The sequence below is a fragment of the Neofelis nebulosa genome, chromosome 1 (genome assembly GCF_028018385.1).
Source record: "Neofelis nebulosa isolate mNeoNeb1 chromosome 1, mNeoNeb1.pri, whole genome shotgun sequence".
Lineage (NCBI taxonomy): Eukaryota > Metazoa > Chordata > Mammalia > Carnivora > Felidae > Neofelis > Neofelis nebulosa.
In genome coordinates this window covers 25,794,212-25,808,175 of record NC_080782.1, presented here as the reverse complement: position 1 = coordinate 25,808,175, position 13,964 = coordinate 25,794,212, and the positions used below count along the sequence as shown (strand labels likewise).

Genomic DNA, 13,964 nt, shown 5'->3' with positions numbered 1-13,964 from the left:
CTGTGCCAACCAGCACTCCCCCACTCACCTGGCCCCACTGACATCAACTCCGACCATCAGCTGCCCATTCAGGGAGAGGATCTCATCCCGTAGTCGGACCTTCCCACTCTTGCCTGCCGGGCTGTTCTTCCTCAGCTCTGTCACCCAGATGCAGCCAACGTCCAGTACAGGGCCCTGGTGGGTTTTCCTCTTCTTGCCCCCTCTGCGCTTTTCTCCATAGTCCCCAAAAACAGGGATGTTCCCAAAACTGAGGCCCACAGTCTCTGTGTCCCCCAGCTCCTTGGTGAGGTACACAGTACAGATCTCCATCCCTGGGGGGCTGTGGTCAGGTGGGACCACACTCTCATCCACAGTAAAGTTCAGCTGGATGTACTCCTGCAGCTTCTGGATGGCTGCCTGGCAGAGCCGCTGCTCTGGGCCATCCCCGCCCTCCCTCATGCTGTTCTGCAGCCACTGGTAGAGGAGGGGCAGGTGCAGCATGGCATTGTCCTGGGTGATGGGCATGGTGCTCACTCCCAGACACCAACATCATGAGAAGACCTGCTTCTGGGGACTGGACCGGGCAGGGCCCCATGTCCCTTGGGAACCCTGGCTGTCATCAGCTTGGCCTGTGTTCATATTCAAGGTGGCAGATGAGCCTAAAGGATGCCTACTTGAAACTGGGCTGTTGGCTTTGGCAAGAGGAGGACAGGACACAATTAGAATAACAGTGGAACAATTGCTGTGCCTGGAGTGCTCACCGAGAGAAGGAAGCGTCTAACAAGTTCTTGTTTGGTTCCTTTCACAGCAGAGCCCATGCAGATAACGTGGAAATGGGGTATTCTTCCAGCAGCCACAGCATGACCTCACCTGGACTCATTTATGCCTGGAAGAGGAAAAAACAAAAAATTTCAGTCACAACAATGAGCCCTCTGAGACAGAACACATGACCTCCTGTATTACGAAAGAACCATGTTTGCTTTTTCAGGCAGGAACCTCTAATCCTCTCCTCATTCCCCAGCTAAGATCCTTCCACCATGTATATATATACAGACAGACTGATAGAGAGACAGACACACAGATACACACACATACACACACACACACACGCACACACCCTTCCCCCAGACAGAAACTTCTGGAACACTGACCTTCTCCAGGAAGTTTTCCTGATCATCAGGGAAATAAGATGACTTTTTCCAGTACAGCCCCCATCAAACTCATATCCAACAAGGAAGCTATGTGACAAGATTTTCTGGAAGGCTGTTGGAGGGGTTCTGGATATATTTAAGAGCTTACATTCTTAGGACGTTAAAGTCTATGTCCATTTGCCTTGATCAGCCCAGCTGCATATCCAGGAAGGCTCTCCATTCCAGGACTGAGAGATTCAGGCTTGGTCTTAGGACAATGCCCTTCCTAAGCCTGGGCCTCATTCCATCTTCCTCATGTAGCCTCACAGGGATCCATGTCCCTAATCATCCTACAGCTCTTAGCTGCTCCCCTTCCTTTGGTAAACTATTGGAACTGACCTACTCTTAGGCCAAACCCAAAGCTATCTCCTACAGAGAAATATTTCTCCATGCTTCTGAGACTTGGCCTCTCCTCGGCTTGCCCTTGAACACACAGCTTAGAGCAATGATGCATCTTCCCCCAAAGCCCACATGGCCAGCGGCAGTAGGCATGTCTCCCCTGTGAGAGCTGGCAGCTATCCTGCCCCCACCAAATTCTGCACAGGGCCTGGCACACAGTATGTTCCCACAACGAAAAGCTAATTGAAGTCCACTGCCAATTCTCCTTCTCCCCCAAAGAAAACTTTCACCTCCATCCTTTGTAAATGCAGAAAAATGATCCTTTTCACTCTCTTCTCTGAATTTCACTTTCATCCAGAGAAAGTCAATATAAACTATGCCATCTAAGATGGAAAACATTTTCTAGCCTTCTCAGGAAGTGATTTAACAAGGAATAATAATAAATGGGAGAAGTGTCAGAAGCCATGTCAATAATACATGACCTTATTACTCAGTAACCATAAAGAAATTTCCAATATAGCAAGGTTTGAGCTCCCAAAGAACTTGAGTGCCAGCTATTAATTGGTTCCAAATAAATCAAAAGCTTAGCAAATATCATCTACATAATCACATGCCTATTAAAAAAGAAACACAAGATCAAATAAAAGATAATCCATAAATGTACAAAAACGGAATGTTCCCTTTGGCCAAAATAAGTAACACCTCTCACTGCAAAGTGACTCCACACAGACATATTAAAATCTTATGAATAAATCAAAACATTTTCCATCAGGCCTAGCAATCGTTATGAGTCTCCATTTCCTCATCTGTAAAATGAGAAAGTTAAGCTAAGTGATCTCCAAGGTCTGTCAAACTCAACAGAGAGGTCCTCAAACACAGTGACAGTGTCTCATTCATCAGTGTCCTCTCTCCCCCAGCACAGTGCCTGTTACCGTGTAGACTCTCAACCATTTAAAACAATTTTTAAAATATCTTTTAAATTACAGTTTTAATGGTCAATGATTCAGGGACTTAGTCACAGTTCAAGTAGTCCCATACATATGAAAACAGAGTAAATATCTTGGGCAAGATGCTCTTTAAATAAGTCTGATTGAAGAAAAGCCTAGAGGACCTTTTTTTTTCCTGCTGTCAACTTGTATTCATTCAGTAAGAATCGGGCCTTGAACTTGGCACCGGGAATATATACCATCAATAAGGCAAATTCTTTGCCCTGAAGGAATTCATAGTCCAGAGGAGAGATGCCTAAATACGTGGAAACCAGTGTGTAATAAGTCTAGGACAAGCCTCGTAACAGAATTGGCAAAGGTACAATCCTGGTAGCCATGTTCATGTAATATGAGCTCCCAGCCCCTGGTGATGGGTCCAGAACTGGGGATCTCATGCAAGCTGGACCAGTGTTTTCCCCTGAGAACTGAGCACTGGGACTGAGAGAGAGAAAGTCCAGTCTTAAGTGTGTGAAGGTAACTCTAACTTTTGAACTAGGGGCCCTGGATGGCAATGTTCTACCTGCTGTGAACAAAGTAGCAAAGTAGCAAAGAAAGCCATCCTACCAAGAAATAAAATAAAATGGATCAGGAGAAGGCAGAGGTGTAAGACCAGTGAGAGAATACTCTGGTTTCCCCACAGCACTCCTGGTCTTAGTTTCAGACACACTGGACACAGCTGCATTGCTACCTTCCTCTTCAATCCAAATGACTATATCAATCCTTACAATAAATTACATTTTAACAATTTAACTACTTAAAAAAAAAAAAGGAAAGGTCAAGCAAAACTAAACTAAACAAACCCCTTTAAATGAAAATAAACTTTACCTTGAGTAGTTTCCTGCACTTGTCAACTCAAAAGTTGTTGATATATTGGAGGTGAGCAAAGCTGATTGGTTCGACATGGAGCAGGTGTCCCTCTGTAGTCTATCAGTGAAGGGCAAGGGGTTAGGGTCAAGAGATATCATCCTGGCTTCTGGCAGCCCACCCTCTGACTGTCAATGTTGTGGGGGCAGGGAAGGAGCTTTCATAAAAGGAAAAATTATTTGGGGATATTTAGTCTTATTTTGGTGTTCATGGGATATGAACAAGTTTTTGACTCCATACCTATAATTGGGAATTTCCCAGTAATCCTTCTAGCCCCCTATTCTATCAATTCCTTTTCATGGGATTTTCTATAAATAAGGGGAATAGGAGCATTCCAATCTACTACAATGATTTGAGATTGACTCAGGGCATAAGAAAAGATATACAAATTTGCAATACTTGAAATGAGTAGTTCTTTCACAACATCCAATGAAACATTCCGGGGAACAAAACATTGACCCAGAGAAGATACAGAACAACAGAAACCTGCAAATAGTTACAAATACCAACCTCTCTCAGAGGTGGATCTGTCTAGAGGTCTTAATCCTTCTCATCTCGAAGATCAATTTCAGCAGCGAGCAGAATCTGTGGACATGAAGGCCCACTGCATGTCAGTTCACTTTTTTTCTATCATATATAATTCTCTAATTAGAGTCCATCTCAAAGTAAACAGCCATGATAATTTAAATTAATTTTGACTAGCCTGAAGCTGACAGCCTTAGCATTCAAAATTCAAAATGAATGCTTCTTAACAGATTTTGATACTGTGTTTAGAATCTACCAACTTTGGGGCGGCTGGGTGGCTCAGTTGGTTAAGCGTCCAACTTCGGCTCAGGTCATGATCTCACAGTTTGTGAGTTCAAGCCTCGCATCAGGCTCCATGCTGACAGCTGGAACCTGCTTCAGATTCTGTCTCCCTTTCTCTCTGCCCTCCCCCCCACCCCACTCTGTCTCTGTCTCTCTCAAAAATAAACAAACGCTTAAAAAAATTCTAGAATCTACCAACTTTCTAAGATCCTCTTTCAGCGACATCATGCATGCGCAGCAGGGCAATAACTGCCCCCACAAGGGGGTGAAAAGTAATGCGGGGTTGAGGGGGCCAACAAATCTTAGATATTATAATGGTTAGTACCTGCCTGCAAAGCTCAAAGCTATCCGGCAGAATTTACTCCTTAGTGTTTAATATTTTGAGTTATAATTTTTTTTCTCTAGGATGGGGAGAGGGGGACAATAATGAAAAAGATGGGTCAACACCAAACTATATGAAACCAATCATCTGCCTAAAGTCTCAGCCCAGAGTCACCTGAAATCCATAAGCTAAATCCTGAAACTGGCAGGATGCAGAAAAGGGTCCTCAGTTTTACCCAGACCTTGCTTCAAAGATTCATACTGGGCTGTCTTTACTCACTCCCTCTTGCAATTGTCCTGAATTCTTGATGTCTTCCTATTCTGGAATCTGCTAAGTTCCAAGTTCCTTAGTCTTCTTTTCTTCTGGACTGGATTCCTCTTTTTACTTTTGGGAAAAGCTCACATTTTAAAAGTGAACCAATGTTGATTAAATATTTACTGTTCATTCAACAGATGTTCATTGAGTGCCTATGCCATGCAGGGCCCTAAACAAAACAGACAACATTCCTACAAAGCCCCATGAAGCCTGTATTGTGATGGTGGCAAATTAGTAAACATAAAATACTATAATGTCAGATGGGGATTGACATTATGAAGAGAATCAGAGCTTACTGAGTGATGGACGTATGAGCAGATTAAGAAGGCCCTCTGAGAAGAGACCCAAATAAAGTGAGGGATTGAGTGAGAGAATATCACCTGCCAAGGGCTGTTCTCTGCTAAGGAGACAGCAAGTGCAAAGACCCTGATGTGAGAGCCTGCTGAGCTCCCTGGGGATAGGTGTGGGGGTAGATGTGGCTCCAAAAGAGGGAGTGAGGGGGAATTGGCCCCAGTGAGCTGGAGGCTTCCCCATTGTCTCATTCTCCGTAAAACAAGGGCGGTGACACCATTTTACCCACACTGGCTAATGGCTAATGTTTTCTGAGCATAACCACACTCAGACGTTCTTCTAAATGAGCACTTTCCATGGATTACCTTACTTATTTGGAAAACAATACTGTAGGAATATATTGTTAGTATCTCCTTTTTAGAGACTCAGATAAATGACAAAATCAGAGAGGCTAATTAAGGACCAGAGAGGCTAATCAGGACTAGAAACCAGATCCACTGGATTTGGTCATGTAGGCTAGCACTCTGCCCTGTAATCCCTGCCACCAATGGGCCTCATATAACACATAAATAGGTACCTTGTGTCAGAAGCAGGTGGCTTTCTACCTAATATCTATTCTCTCGTCCTTTTCTTTGTGGGCATGATATACTCAACTAAATCCCAGCTTCTCTTGGAGGTATGGAGAAATTGTTACATGGTGTTTCTTTAAGAGATTCTTTAAGTATTCTTTAAGAGAATAACAGAAATGAAAAAAATAAATCCCCATGTTATTTAATCATTGTTATTTGGATTTTTCAAAATCCAACTAATGAGCTGAATTAACTCCCCCCAAAATAACACACTGTGATACCCAGAAGTGTAGGAACTAGAAGTAAAAGAATCTAAAACATAGAATTGGATGACAAAGGGAGGGAGGGGGGCAGATGCCAAGGACCCGGATATTTACAGACTGGAAAAGTGACCCTAGCCATTTAATGTAAAACATTTGGTTAAAGTGCCACCTGCTGTACCTTGGAAAGTCACTGATGTGTTGACTGAGGCTATGGTGTTAAAGATGGTAGGAAACTTTTAGAATATGGGTAGATGATTTGACACTCTCAGCAAAGTCTAGAGCTCCTCAATTCAGCCAGCAAGTGAGATGGGAGGAAATGTCACTTTGCCAAGGAACATACTCTTGACATTGAGCCCGTACTCTACATTGCCAGAGAGGCTCAGATGCTGGACCCTTGTAGTGCTGAGAAAACCTGCTTGATCAGAAGGGGGTGGGTGGTACCCTACCAGACAGAGATTGTAAGTCTTGAGAAAGGTGTGATTACTCACTGGAAGCCACTGTTTCAACTGTTCCAGCAGTACACATTAAGTAGTATATGTTAAGTTAAAATTTAGGGCGATGGACAGAACTCATATGCTAGAAATGAAAGAAAACAAATCATCAGGAATTGACCAAGAGCCTACTAGGTTGTGGGGGAATCGTACTACCAAAACCCCAACCCTGGTTTGTAACAGCCTGGGATGGCTCAATCCCCACAGCAATCTCATAACTCTTGCTCTCCCTTCCCTGGGCAACTCACATCTACAAGAAGTAGGCAATGTGTACAGCCCCCAGAAAGGGTGTCCTTCCAAACCCACCACAGAAGTGGCCACGGAAGACAACGAATGAGGAATAACCTTCCAAAGAGAGGCCAGGGCCATGGAGGCAATGAACAGGAGTTCCTGTCACAAGAGGGAGGGTTTATACCCTTGCTAGTTTTCAGGTCATATGGACAGTGACTGCTGTGTTTTCCATGGCTCCTCTCATAAATGGAAGTTTTTATTGTAGTTATTCTATACCTTTTCCAGCATTGCATGTGAGTTGTATCAGGGTTTGGTCACAAGGAATTATATCCAGAAGTGATGGGAGGGACCACACATCACTCAGAGATCCAGGGCTCTAATCTTGATAGACTAAATGGATCAGGCTTAGGTGACACCTCCACTGGGAATGGGGAAACCATGCATGGAAAGAAGATTATGTCTGAGTAACCAAAAGAAACTGGCTTGTTGCTTACATAATATCCATTCTCTCCTCTTTCTTACAAAAATCCATCTGTGTTTAGGGGCAAGTACCCAATCAAAAAACCTGTTTCTTAGTGCCCCTTCAGAGAGAGGTGGCCATAACATACAGTCCTGGCCTATGAAATAGTTTGGTGGGGTTACCAGAAAGGTTTTTTTTTTTTTTTAAGTTTGTTTGTTTGTTCATTTATGTAATATACCCAATGTAGGGCTCAAACTATTACCCCAAGATCAAGAGTTGCATGCTCTTCTGACTAAATCAGCCAGGCACCCCCAGAAAGGGTGTTTTTTTTTTTCATGGGCATTTTTGTCTTTTTTCTTGCTGAAAATGCATATGTGATGGCTGGAGCTTCAGCAGCCATCTTGTGACCAACCATAAGGCAAAGGCCTCACATCTATGAGCATCTGTACCAACCGTAGACATTCTACCTCCAGACTTCTTATTACATGAGAGAAAAACAGGCTCCTACCTTGTTTAAGCCTCATTAATTAGAAAATCTGTTATAGGTGAACAAAATCCCCTAATGAATATATTGCTTTAATTCACTCTTTACCCTCAGATTCAAGATTAAGAATATAACCCTGAGTGTTTCAACTTTAGCCCTGCTACTTTGTCAATTAGCAGCTATTATTAAGTTTCCACCTTTATTTGGGTCACCAAAACAATAACAACAACAACAAGAACAATAACAGTAACAGCAGCAGCAGCAGCAACAGGGCATATTTTGCCCTTAAAGAGCTAAAACATACATGAATTCATCCCATCATTTACTAGTACCATTGTGCAGCCCCAGGTGTTGCAGACAAACCCACAACTGATTGAGAAACATTGCAAATACAAATCCTTGTGATTCCTTTAGGATGGCTTATATTTTGTAAGAACAAGGTACTGGCTAATTTTTAACTACATGGCCACCTCTAGACGAGCTGAGTGGCTGTGCATATGAGACAGAAGAATTTGGTCTAGCGTTTATTTCATGCAATAAGAATTAATTGTGCCAGGCACTATGCTAGCCTAGGGAAGAAATGATGAACAGCCCTGTGGAGGCTGTGGTCCACTGGACAAAGAGATCATTAAATAAAGTATGTGAAGGGCCAAGAAGTGGTACATTTGTGGGCACATGATGGATTCTGGAAAGTGAGGCTTTAAAGGTCTATGCTGGGGCCTTAGGGGATGAGAGAGGTGTTCCCATATAAATTATAGAAGATGAGGACTTAGAGGGGACCTCAGGGATTTCCACATCCAATCTTCAGTTTGAAAGATGACAGAAACAGACATCAAGACAAGATGAAGATCCTTTGGCTTCTGGGTCTCTTAACTCTTGAAGAGTAGGAAAAAAAGGAAAAATAAATGAAAGGAAAAAGACCCGACAGCTATTCTGAGAAGCTAATACTTAAAGATATTGCATGTCCTGAAACATGGACTATTTGCCCAAATAACAAAAGACAGGAATGATTAGAAATTGAAGAAATTCACAAAATATCATGCATGTTTTCCATCATGATAAGTGCAAGAAAACATTTGGGGACTAGAAAAACAAAATGAATACTATAAATTATTTCTGTTACTTCTTTTTTTTTTTTAACATTTATTTATTTTTGAGACAGAGAGAGACAGAGCATGAATGGGGGAGGGTCAGAGAGAGAGGGAGACACAGAATCTGAAACAGGCTCCAGGCTCTGAGAGGTCAGCACAGAGCCCGACATGGGGCTCGAACTCACGGAGTGTGAGATCGTGACCTGAGCCGAAGTCGGCCACTCAACCGACTGAGCCACCCAGGTGCCCCTATTTCTGTTACTTCTAAAATACATTTGCTGTGGCTTCAAAGACTGAAACAAGTTTGTGCATCTGAAGTTTATGACTGTTTACTCAGAACGTCAAAATTTGGCCAGTTCTGGATTAATATTTCCGGAGTTTAGGTATCTCGATTCTAAAAGACCATGATGGTTGGGAAAAGAGGCTATTTCTGAGGTTACATACGTATCTGTGAAATGGCAATTCAATGTTTTGAAATAGGTGCTATCTAACAAGTGGATAATAGACTGAGACAGAAACAACTTTTGTATTAGCAGCAAGATAATCATGAGTCACTGTGGTTGTCCATTTTAATGTGATCATTGTGTCCACTTTGTATGGACCGGGTACCCATGATGCCACCAGTCTGTCCTCCATAACCCTATAGACCACGCCATCAACATAGAGCATGCATTATAAGTTCTTCTTCAATTTTACTGAAGGTCCAAAAAAAAATCTTTAGTATAGTTGACACATGATGTTACATTCATTTCAGGTGTACAACACAGTGATTCAGCATCTCTATACATTACGCTGTGCTCACTGCAAATGTGACACCATCTGTCACCCAACCCCATTACAATATTACTATTTTCCCTATGCTGTATCTTCCCTATGTATGTACTCCTGTCACTTATTCATCCCGTAACTGGAAGCCTGTATCTCTCACTCCCATTTTGCCCCACTTGAGTTATTATTTTTTTAATGGAGACTTTATAGTTGTTTCTTTCAGAACAATTGCACTGTTTAGCTGTGTCTAGTGTTTAGACTTTTGGGTAAATAATCTACTTACTATATATATTTAAATTCTTAGCATGTAACTGTACAGGATCTGACTTCATCATTGAATATTTTTAATAGCCAGTAATATACTCTGCCATAGGTATAGCTATAGGTCCCCAGGCAAGTCATTTAGCATCTTTGAGCCTCAGTTTCCTTATTTGCCAAATGAGATGGTTCTACTAAGTTTCTTTCTGGTTCTAGCATTTTCCTAGACTTTGGAACTGAGTTAGCAAGCCAAAGAGGGAGTCACTAGCCTCATTTAGAAGCATATACACAACACATGGAAGTTTTAAACTGCACAAGAGATGGGCCAAATTGCTTTATCAGATTTTGAATATCTGCCAAGACAAAGGGAGGAAGGGGGGCCCTTGGGTGGTTTTACATTCGTGGCTTATAACCACAGTTCAGCTCTTCCAGAAGACAAGAAGAAATATATCCTACTGAATAAAAGCTCTTTGGAACAGCAGAAAAAGAAAACAAGGTTTCAAAAAGGGGGAAGCAACTTGCCTCGGGGGTGGGGTACAATAGGAAATCCGGTGTTTCCAGTGAGGCACCACAGACTATCCAATTTGGCAAGGGCCTAAACTGTGTAGAGACCAGCCTCTGCTCTCTCCCTCCCAGACTGCATGCTGGAATCAGGGCTGGAGTGCCTGGTGCAGAGAGAGTATCCTCAGAGGAAGCCCAAAGATCATGGAGCACAGAGGTTCAGCCCGTTTGCATCTCTGAGCATCCCCTTTTCCCAGGCTTCGCTGAGGGAAAAAACTCAGGACAATGGTGATGAGAAGCAAGTCAAAGTCATGGGAGTAAGAGAAAGAAGAATCCTCATTTGCCCTCTTCCAGGCAGGAGATCAGAATTAAGAAGGAAAGACTGAAGCACTGTGACATACCAGTGCCCAATATTCTCTATGGACCCCATGTGCCATCTTGGCTGTTAAAAGGGGTGAGAGAGAAATGAAGTAGAGTGAGAAGAAGAGAAGAGATGGCAGAAACTTAGAGGAACTAGCTTGAAAATCATCCAGTGGAGGTTTCATTCCAATGGAGAGATCAGGAGAAATGAGGAGGTTGGACGCGTTGTCTCTTAAGATCCTGCTGTCGCTGTGTCTGTGTTAATGTGCAGGAACATGCACACAGGCAAAAGATGTGGCTGGGGAAGGCCACCCGTAGGCCAGGGAGATGCGACAAGGTGACCCCGATCTTGGTCGAATTCCCTCACTCATGTCTTCAGGCTCCCAGGCTCAGAAACCTGACTTCCGTCTGCACATTGACAGAGTATCTGCCTGTCAAGTGTAAATATACAGTTACCAGCAAGAAAGCTCATTCATTAATTTTCAATTGGAAATACAATTATTAAGTGAGCAGGATGTTGGCATCGACCTGCTCACTGCCGGCTTTCCCTACAGACAGGATGCAGAGGAATGCAAGCTTCAGAACAAGGAGAACCAGGTGAGCACAGGAGGCTCCCCTAGCTGAAGCCCTCTCCACTCACTCTCCCACTCTAACCTGGGCTCTGCAAAAGAAAACTGTTCACTTAGCTAAGACTCCCTAACACTAGACAACACTTGAAAAGGTATTCCTAACATCTAGCTCCTGGAGGCTTTCTTTTCTGTTCTCTACATTCACTACCCCCCTCTATTCACACCCCTTTCTTCAAACTGCATACCATAACATCAGTAGTGTTGATTTCTGTTCTCTGAATTATGGTCATAATCACATTTGGGCCCATCTTCTCCAAGATCACTATGATTCAAGGTTTGAATTCTATGTTTTTACAGAAAATTTCTTCACTTGGGTGTTCCAGAGGCTGGTTATTCAACTGTGTATGATCTATGTCCTGGTTTCGTGCTCCACATAGAAATCTGTCTGGTTTCTAAGTTCAGAGTTGTGGGGAAGGGGTCTCGCTACTGCCCCCTGAGTACCTATGACACCTGACAGATTTAACAAAACTATAGGAGACCAAAGAGTGGTCACGAAGCGGCCACCCTGCAGCATGGCTCTGATCTGCTCGGAATGGTGTGTGTGAGCTTTCAGGAGGTGAGGACAGGAGGTGAGGACAGGAAGTGAGGACAGGAGGGCCAGGACTAAAGTCACAAAGGAAAAGCCAGGGGAGTCGATGTTCTCCTTACCACTCTTGACCTGGAGCCTTGCTGAGTAGCCTTATGCTGCTGAAATTCCAGAGAGCTCTACCATTTCCCAGAGCCCCATGGCCCTGTGGCAGCATCCTGGCTACACAGATGGGGGAACAGATTGAGAGGGGACCTGCGATTCGGTTGAGAGGCAGAGCACTAGGCATCCATGACATCGCTCAGCAAACACTCATTTCGGCTTGGAAGCAGGTTCTCGTCCATTAAGGCAAAGCTGCTTGCCAGGAAAATAGGAAATTGGAATTTTTTAAAAAACACTTTTATAATTCTCTGTATTAGAGAAAATGGAGGCACCAGGGTGTGTCTAAATGGGGGGGAAAGTAGATAGTTGGGTCCATTATGGATTTAAAGTTTTAGGACAAGAATCTAGTCTTTACACAGCTAGGCCTCCAGAGTAGGCACGGTGGACAATAGATGCTCCCAGGCACCCTGTTGACCTGGGAAATTACCAAGATTAGCAAAATGGCCATTACCTGCCACCCACCAAGTACTGCTGAAGCATTTCCAACAGGCTTTAAGCACCCTGGTCAGATGACTCCAGGTTCAGGATCATTCTCCCTGTGAAGCTGAGCATGTGCCGGGCCAACTCTAAAGGAATTCTGTAAAAATAACTGAAGACCTGTTCTCAACATGAAATCGCAAGTCCCTTTGCCTGAGGAAGTGATTATAAACTTGGCCTACCTCCCCAGGAGGTACTCTTGCCCCCTGCCTGGTGGGGCCCCGTTGTAGCTCTGCTCTCTCCTGCCCTGTCTTGTCATTACCTTCCTTTCCCACTGTGCTCCAAGACTCTCCATTCCACCTTCCACCCAAGCCTTTCCCACGAGTCTCATGACCAGAAAAGAAATGGAAAGGAAGATGCCTGTGCTTCTGGGGTTCCTGGGTTCTATAAGATAGACACTGGATTCCTCGGGCAGGAATCATTCATTCACTCCCTCCTTCATTCAACAAATATTTATTGAATGCAATAAATAAAGTGACATCCTCACCCTCAAGAACTGAAAAGCTGAAGCAGTCTTCCCAAGCTGGGATGAGCCTCAGAATCCCTGGAAGCCATTGTGGCATTCAGATATCTACATTTATAACAAGTGTTTCAAGTAACTCTGACCTAACAGAGCTTTTCTGATGAAACTGTTGGTTGGGTTGAATGAGAGGTGTTGGCTACTCCATGACTCAGAATGGAGACCATGGGAACAAAGTCAGCTCTAACGTCCTAATGTTTCAGGAGACCCCTCATTTCCTACCCATGTAGGGGTATTCGATTTAGCAAATAAGAATATATAGTGTCCAGTTAAATATGAGTTACAGATAAACAACGAGTAATGTTTTAGTATATCTCAAATATTGTAGAATGTTTTAGTATATGTGCCATGCAATATTTGGGACATATTATTCTGAAATTTTATTGTTTACCTGATATTCAAATTTAACTAAGTGTCGTATATTTTAGGTGGCAACCCTACATTGACCCCATCTCAAAATGAAGCTCTTAGAGCCTTTGACCTGCATGTCTTGTCTGCCCTTTGTGAAGTAATCCTACCTGGCACCTGTGTCCTTGTGTCAATAAGCCTTTCACTTCCCCCTGGATGCAAATATCACCCGTGGGCCAGGGCCCCTCACACCATGCAGGCAGAGAGTGAACGAGTTAGCCCTGGGATCATATCTCAGCCTTGGGTCTCATGTGCCCAAATCTGCTACACCCAGCCCAGTTCCCTTTCTTGAATGTCCCTGCTTGCTGGTCCTCTCTCGCCAGCTGACCTCTAGTTCCACACAGTACAACTATGTCACAAGGATGAAAGGAGACAAGGAATAGAAAACTGTTTGATGTGAACACTAGAAGTACCCTCCCGGTGATTGTCAAAGTATCATCCAGGAACCATAACCTCCTGGGGTTTACAGTCACAGCTGCTCTGGTTTTATCAGTTGTATTTATTTTTCTGGGTAAAACTTTATTTGAACAAAGTAGCTAAAAACTGTTTGAAAATCACTAGAATATACAACGAACTCTATGGCTTATTTTGAGTTGTAGAGGAGACAGCTGACTGTCTACACAGCACCTGTTCCCTCTTTTTTTACCCCCTAACAGAATTCTGACTTTTGTTC

General features: G+C 43.4%; 1 protein-coding gene across 4 annotated transcripts in view; it reads right to left on the bottom strand.

Moving 5' to 3' along the window:
• PDZD2 (PDZ domain containing 2) overlaps window positions 1–13,964 on the bottom strand; it is a 366,979-nt gene that overhangs the window by 231,603 nt on the left and 121,412 nt on the right. For all 4 annotated transcript variants that reach the window (XM_058716556.1, XM_058716576.1, XM_058716586.1 and 1 more), the window contains one exon: window positions 29–865. In XM_058716556.1, coding sequence (XP_058572539.1) covers window positions 29–504 — 476 coding nt within the window. In that variant the 5' untranslated portion in view covers window positions 505–865. The remainder of the gene's footprint in view (window positions 1–28; window positions 866–13,964) is intronic.